This window comes from Henckelia pumila, unplaced genomic scaffold, assembly GCF_033568475.1.
Source record: "Henckelia pumila isolate YLH828 unplaced genomic scaffold, ASM3356847v2 CTG_461:::fragment_3, whole genome shotgun sequence".
NCBI classification, from domain to species: Eukaryota; Viridiplantae; Streptophyta; class Magnoliopsida; order Lamiales; family Gesneriaceae; genus Henckelia; species Henckelia pumila.
The window spans coordinates 3,793,404-3,801,375 of NW_027331831.1; the positions used below are offsets into that span (position 1 = coordinate 3,793,404).

A 7,972-nucleotide genomic window follows, 5' to 3' on the forward strand; every position below is an offset into this window, starting at 1 on the left:
CAACCGCGCGTGTTCAATATCTCATCATGAAAAGAGTAAAACGTACTCTACCGTTATAAATGTTAAGAATTGAAACACTTATGAAATGTTCACAAGAAGGAAGTATGTATTTTCAATACCAGAAAAAGAGTTTGGTTTAAAAATAAACTACTATCTAGATTTATATATTTTTAAAAAAAAAACCCATATAGAAAGAGTCAAAGCAAGCAGTATTTTTTGGGCCACGAACAGAGGGAAGAACAAGTAGCAAATAATTTCACATAACAAAGCCTACACAGCTGTTCACATGCCCGCTTTGGCCCTTTCCTTTCACCTTCCCTCACGCGCATACGATAAATTTACATACTATATAATATAATATAATCTATTATATATGTACTAATACATTCAACACCCATGGTACACACAAAACAAAACCCATAATACAAGTTCATTTCCTTTCCTGCTTCAAAACACACACACACACATACAAATCAAAGCACCCACACAGTTGGGTTCCAAATTCCATCGTTGCTGCCATTTTACTTTTGCCAAGAAAATCAACAACCCATAAGTTTCCCGTGCACATAATTAATTAGTTTTATACAATAGATCGAAAAAGTGAATAATCGAAGATGGGCGAAAGGAGTAGGAGAGGCGCATTCTTGAGTTTGGTGTTGGGTTTGAGTTTATTGCTGTTATCGTGCCAAGGGAAGACGAAGAGGACGACTCAGAAGAATGCGTATGCGACGATGATGTATATGGGGACTCCCAGGGATTACGAGTTCTACATAGCCACGCGTGTGATGCTCAGGTCTCTCGCAAAGCTTCAGGTCGATGCTGATCTTGTCGTTATTGCCTCCATGGATGTTCCCCCCCATTGGATTCAAGCTCTGTAAGTATATTTCTTTTCTTTTTAGTGTCTGGAGTTTTTCGAATCGAATTTGCTGATTTGGATCAATGCGGCTTCAGAAAATGGTGAATAATTAAATGGGTTCGTGTAATTTTTGAAGCGGTGAATTTTTTTGAATTAAATACTGCTGTGAACTCGTTTTTTGGGTGCGGACTTCATATCGGGGAAACGCATCCCACGCACGAATATGCCTTTTTTCTGTTGGCTTTTCCTTTGTCTGAATGCAGAGGCCAAAAAAATGTTAAAAGAAGATATTTTGTTTGGGTACATGTTTCTTAATATATGATTATATATTATATAAATCTTCAGGGAAAAAAAATTCGTATAGCATTAAATTATATAAAATGATGGGGGAGTTATAAACTTGGATGATGATGATGATAATATAATAATAATAAAAATAGTGTATTTAGACGTTACCGTTATCTTTTAGGAAATGTTTTTTAGATATTAATGAAAATGAAATTTTTTTAAAAAAACTTTTGACTTTTTTTCTTCAATTTCATACTTTCTTTTCCTCCTCAGTTTTGAATTGAGAGATGTTTTTATTTCTCTTCAAATTAATCAATCCATGACTTTGTAACTATTTTGAATTAAGTTCCTATGTTTTATCAAGCAATTTTAAAACTTCATAATACTCTTTTGAAATTAACCTTTGGTTCACTAACAAAGCCGTCCATTTGATTAATTTTTTGTTCAATAATTGATTACTTTTTTTAAAAAATATATAATTGGGGCATGCTTGACCAAGATTACCAAGTCCAGCCAGAAATGATTAAAAAATATATGCGACATGTCCCAAGATTAGTTGGTGATATCAAGGACTTGGTCTATGAGATTAACTAATGTCAATATCTTAATGTATCCAAAAAATATCGGGGTGTAATGACAAGTTTTGATTTGATTTATACAATTTCTTGAGAATTTATCAATTTTCGAGGTCATTCCGGCACACCAAATGAATTCGGAATTGAGTCGTAGCGTTTGATAAAACTTTTAGAAAACACTTCTCAGCTTTTTCTTAATAAAATTTTGTTAACGAAATTTTGTTAAGGAAAAGCTGAAAGGTGCTTCCAAAAAGCTATCCAAAACACTACCTATATGTTTACAAGATTCGAATCTGATGCTTTGATTGGAAGTAGTTCATGGGATTGTTTAGAAATAATATTGGCAAATGAGAGTATTCAACTTAATTATCAAATCAACATTGTAGGTTTTGAAATAAAATTTCGTTAAATAAATTATTAATTGCAAGTCTTAGGCAGAGTGGAGGGAATCATGCTGGAAGACCTGGATCCACGTTCTTTAAGACAATGTTTCCAAGAAATTCCTCCACCCTAGAGAAATATTTTACTATTAAATTACTCGTAAATCACTACTTGCTTATATAATTTATTTAAATTGCCCTCGAAAGGAGAGGAATTCAAATTGACAAATTCTCTTTCAAGTGGGTATATTATTTCTTGGCCAGCATGATTTGATAATTTTATTTTATTTTTTATTTTCTCCAATTTTTTAACCAATTTCAAGTCATTGTCTTATTCCGCTGACCAAATACTTGGGACTTTGTATGAATCTTTTATCACCTAATATTATGTATACTAACAGACGGTTTTGTACTTGTTGAGGGGCGATCCTAGATTCCTAGTTAATATTTCTTGGACTATAAAAACTTTATGTCCATAATTATTTATTTATTTATATTTATATCATATTCAAAGACCGAGTCATGGGGGCCGGTGATTGCCTAACATTGCCCCAACTCTAATTTGTTAGCCCCCAAATTTTTAGTAACAATTTTTTCTGAATGATTTACCCATACTGCGCCTAGTCTGATAAAAATAAATAATTTTCGTCCATCTTAATTGAATTTCTTGGTTCGGTCCATGGTTATTTGTTTGATGACACCGAAAGATGTATTCGATTACCTATATCATCAGTGATTTTGCAATATATATTTCCATGCTCATGAATAATTCTCAAAATTCTTAACTCTATGCATTCAGATGACGTTTCTTGATAGTATTAAAACCAGTGCAAGGAAAATGATTATGAACAAATAGCTCGAAGGAAATTTATGTTTTTCTGTTGTTTCTATTATTATTCAGAGAAGAGGAGGATGGCGCGAAGGTTGTGAAAGTGGAAAACATTAAGAATCCATACGTAAAAGATCCGAATTCGGGTTGGAGATTCACAAAGACACTAAACAAACTGTATGCATGGAAGCTAGTCGAGTATGATCGTGTGGTCATGCTTGATGTCGACAATCTCTTCCTTCAAAAAACCGATGAACTCTTTCAATGCGGGCAGTTTTGCGCTGTTTTCATCAATCCCTGCATCTTTCACACCGGTCTTTTCGTGTTGCAGGTATAACCTTTACATCCACACCATGTATGAAGATAGAGTTGTCAACTAGTTAATTATAAGGCTATATAATGGATTTAATTTGTTTAGTCCCTAGGCTTGGAGAGTTGGAGGGTGACACTAACTTTCTTAAATATGTTATCCTATGAAACATCTAATCAATATGATAGAGCAGAAATTTTGAAGTGAAACGTGTTAACTTTACCTAAACACCATCACTAAAATGGTCAAAATTTGCAGCCATCTTCAGAGGTTTTCAATGATATGATTCATGAGTTGGAGATCGGCAGAAGCAATGCTGATGGTGCTGACCAAGGATTCATAGGAAGCTACTTCCCAGATTTACTTGATCGACCAATGTTTCACCCTCCTTCAAATGCCACGACGCTCGATGGAACCTACCGACTTCCTCTAGGCTACCAAATGGATGCTTCTTATTACTGTAAGTAAACACGCTTAGAACCAGTGGCTTCAAAAATCATACGTAAAATTTTCGTGTTTACATGTTGCGTCGCAACAGTTGATTAAGCATATGGTCAATCAGTTTCAAATAATTACGCAGTGACATGCTTTCTTGTTTACTCTGTTCCAGATCTCAGACTACATTGGAGCGTGCCGTGTGGGCCGAACAGTGTTATCACATTCCCGGGAGCTCCATGGTTAAAACCATGGTATTGGTGGTCATGGCCTGTCCTTCCCTTGGGCATTCAGTGGCATGAACAAAGACTTCAAACTCTCGGGTAAGATGAAGCTCTGTCTTGTAAACAATTGCAAAAACAGTTTACACTTGTTCCATTGGTTTTTATGTTTCTTGATAAAACGTGCGTTCTGATGCTCGTTTTGTGATATATACGCTTTCCTCAACAGCTACGCTGCAGAAACGCCTATAGTGTTCATCCAAGCTATATTTTACTTGGGAGTCATGGCAGTGGCACGTCTAGCTCGCCCCAATTTATCGAAACTATGTTACAAGAGAGAAGAAAAGAGTGTTTTCCTTGTACAGACTGGCTTCAAACTGATTGCTTTATGGTCCATTCTTGCTGCCTACATAGTTCCATTCTTCCTCGTACCTCACACAATTCATCCAGTCGTAGGCTGGGGTCTCTACTTACTCGGGGTGTTTTCGCTCTCTTTCATGGCTATCAACGTCTTTCTTTTGCCAATGCTACATGTACTCATGCCATGGATAGGGTTCGTGGGGGCCCTCGTAATGATGGCTTACCCTTGGTATAACAATGGCGTTTCAAGAGCACTGGCCGTTTTCGGATACGCGTTTTGCAGCTCGCCTTTTCTTTGGGTATCGATGGTTAAAATCGTGTCATCTCTTCACGTTTCGCTAGAAAGGGAAGCTTTCTTGCCCAGATTCGGCGAAAATGCGTCGCCTTTGGGGTTCAATAAGTTGTACTAAGGAATGATGACCACTTGGTTATCTGTAATTTCTTTTGATTTGTTGGAGAGGATTTTTTGTCCCCCTTTTCCTTGGGTGTAGCTTTGTGACACTATTACTTGACACATAAAGAAACGTTGATTCTTTCATTATGCAACTGAATGCCTATTTGAAGATCGTATAATTTTATATTAATTAACCCAGGCGTGCAATTAACAGGTTTGGTCATATAAAACATTTGAACTAGCTTTTAACATATAAGGAAAAAGAATAAGAAAAAAGGCTCTTGATTTGGTCCTTATCGATAACTCAGCCGTCGCCGGCCCACACGACCAGTCGGCCGCCTCTTCTGGTTTATGTCGGCCTGCCCATCCCAGATCGATGTCATTATCCTGGTGCAACTAGCAAAATAATTTCAGCAGACCTCGTATTTGATACAGTCGATTAGATCCATATATCAAATAAAAACGAATTTTTTGATTTAAAAATTAAAAAGTAATATTTTCATAGATTGAGTTAAAAATTTGTCTTACGAGTCGTGAAATAAATTTCACATAGAGTTTTTTGTGATATAACTTTTAAAGATAAAGGTTCAAAATGAATTAAATATAATTCAATTTTAGGATTTGCATGACTAAAAAACCTGTGTTTTTCTTTTTAAAAAAAATACAATGAAATTTAATTAACTAACTAAACATCTCATACCATGGCGGTGTGTTTGGTTCAATTGTTGAGATTATCAAATGATTAGTATTTGAATGATAAAAAATATGATAAATAAGGATTGATAATTTGTGTTGAAAGTAATATTGTGTTTGGTTTGATTTTTAAAAATAAGATCAAGTAATGGTTTAAAATATTTTTGCCAAAAATACCCTTTATTTTTTATTGAATAATTAAATAAAGTAGCCTATTTTTCACTTCTTCCTCTAAGTTTTTCAGAAAAACCTAGCCTACATCGAAAAGAAAATTGCGTCGATTCGAAAATCTCCAGATCTCAAACGAGTAAATTTCGATTGTGCGGGCTCATCTTCGTTCAGACAGGGTAAGATTTTCTGAACTGTTCGTAAAATTGCTCGATGGCAAGCACAAAATCTTGAATTTCGACGCACCCTCAATCTCTGTTTCCATCCTCAAACGGTGTATCGAAGCTCTAACATATGTCCCCTCCCACCTCCAACTCCTTCGATTCAGCAACTCCCGCATCCTCCATGATTTCAAAACTTTGAAAATCGCTGAATCCCAAGAAACAACAGAAATCCCTGAAACCATAGTGTTGAACACCGATGGTTTGCCTCGAAATCAATTGTTTTGTAGTGGAACGACCAACTTTTAATCTCGGTCGGAATGAGAGGTGGGGAAGTTTCCACTGGTGGTTCATCTCTCTCTCAGGCTCGGTGCTACGAGGTGCAGCGACCAAGGCTGGGCAGAAGAAAATGAATAATTTTGATGGTTGCAGGGATATGACTTAGAGGGTGTTTGTCTAAGCTTATTAAAAAGAGCTTATAAGCTCCTAGTGCTTAAAAGCTATTTTACGAGCTTATAAGCTGTTAGAACTTATTTTAAAAATAAGCTGTTAAAGTGTTTGGGTAAACTTATTTTAAACAACTTAAAGATGTTGATATGTTTGGTATTATAAGATCTTTTTATTGTCAAAATTACCAAAAATGGTATAATTATATGAAAATAAAATTTTGAGTTATACACATACGAAAATAGTTTTAGAATAAACATATATTAAAAAATAAAATTGTTTTAATATTTTACTTTAGAAAAATTTATGTGATTTGTAATTTTTTTAAAAAAAAATAATATTTAATATTTAATGGGTGGAGGATATGATGGAGATTTATGAAAATATTTAAGGATATTTTAGAGAGATGTAATATGAAAATAAGATATTTTTGAAAAAAGTACCTCCCCCTTTACTTTTTTAAAAACAGCTTATAAGCTGTCAAACAGCTTATTTTGACAGCTTATAAACTATTTTTAAAAAATTTTGCCAAACAAAATTTGAGAGCTTAAAAGCTCTAAAACAGCTTATAAGCTGTTTGCAAGAGCTTTTAAGCTCTCCCAAACACCCTCTTATGAGTGGGCGAAGGAGGCATGTCAACGCATAGAAGAAGTTGGAGGAATGGAGGGAAAATGGTAGCAACAGAGGGAAAAGGGGTATTCGTGGAATTAATGGGGAGGACAAAGTCAGGAACAGAGGGAAAAGGGGTATTCGTGGAATTAATGGGGAGGACAAAGTCAGGGATAGATTATACTAGGTGGGGGAATGGTTTAATTAACCAAGCCTAACACTACTTTATTCCTCGTAGAGTAGATTAGGTAGTTTTAGTAACAAATCAACCAAACATTGGATTACACAAAAATTCACCCATAAACCTACCTAATATTTTGTACCAAACGCAGCCTGGGTGTATTGACCTGTTCTCGAACCACCTACTTAACAACTAAAAGCATTCATACTATGGGTGTATTGACCTGTTCTCGAACCACCTACTTAACAACTAAAACCATGCGATTAACTTAATAAGTACGAAATCAATTAAAAGTAACGGAAGCTTGAAACCTTACGACAAAATACAACGACACCAAAACCCAAATGAAATATAGTTAAACAACCAAATCGAATAGTACTGAATACTCTCACTGAAACAAAAAACAATCACGATCCTCCAAAACAGCTGCAACCCCAGCCTTAACGACCACTCCATCGGATCCGTCCAAATTAAGTCTTGCCTCGTGGAATGAGGTGTCCAAAACAAAAAAAACTAGGAACGTGAGCGATAACATCGCTCAATACGGAAGTATGAATATACACATGCAATGACTGCGTGAATGTAAATGTATGGGTACCAGAAACCTATCACGGTAGAACTCTGCACAGTCAAGAGGCGTCATGTATGTAGTACCCTGGGCCGTCGCATTAGGAGGTGGCTCACACACCAGAAATAATATATGGATATAGCTGACCTGATCCCAAACTCACAGGTCTAACCATCCACTCGAAATAAGGGGCTGAGTGCCCCACTATAGACTATCACAAAGTATAGAGTCAACGTGATAATGCATGCAACACAATAATCATGACATAATATATGCACATAAAACATGACAGATAACATGCAAATATAGAACATGTATACTCAATCAAGATATCTCGGATAGTAGGTTCGTACCTCTAAACGACAACCTAACAACTATGGCTCACAAGTTCAAGTTTGTAAGCAAGTAATTATCATATCACTAATTTTTTTTAAAATCCTTAACAAAACTAATAGCTACTCTCAAAAGCTAATTATGAGTCTGGACTTATAATGCGT

General features: G+C 35.5%; 1 protein-coding gene across 1 annotated transcript; it reads left to right on the forward strand.

Annotated features, from left to right (window-relative positions):
• The first annotated feature begins 394 nt into the window (after positions 1–394).
• LOC140871733 (putative glucuronosyltransferase PGSIP8) lies at positions 395–4,792 on the forward strand. The gene is made up of 5 exons (XM_073274410.1): positions 395–874; positions 3,001–3,259; positions 3,497–3,698; positions 3,849–3,996; positions 4,124–4,792. Exons 1-5 carry the CDS (start codon positions 615–617, stop codon positions 4,662–4,664), a joined length of 1,410 nt encoding a protein of 469 aa, XP_073130511.1. The 5' UTR covers positions 395–614; the 3' UTR covers positions 4,665–4,792.
• The last annotated feature ends 3,180 nt before the right edge of the window (positions 4,793–7,972 follow it).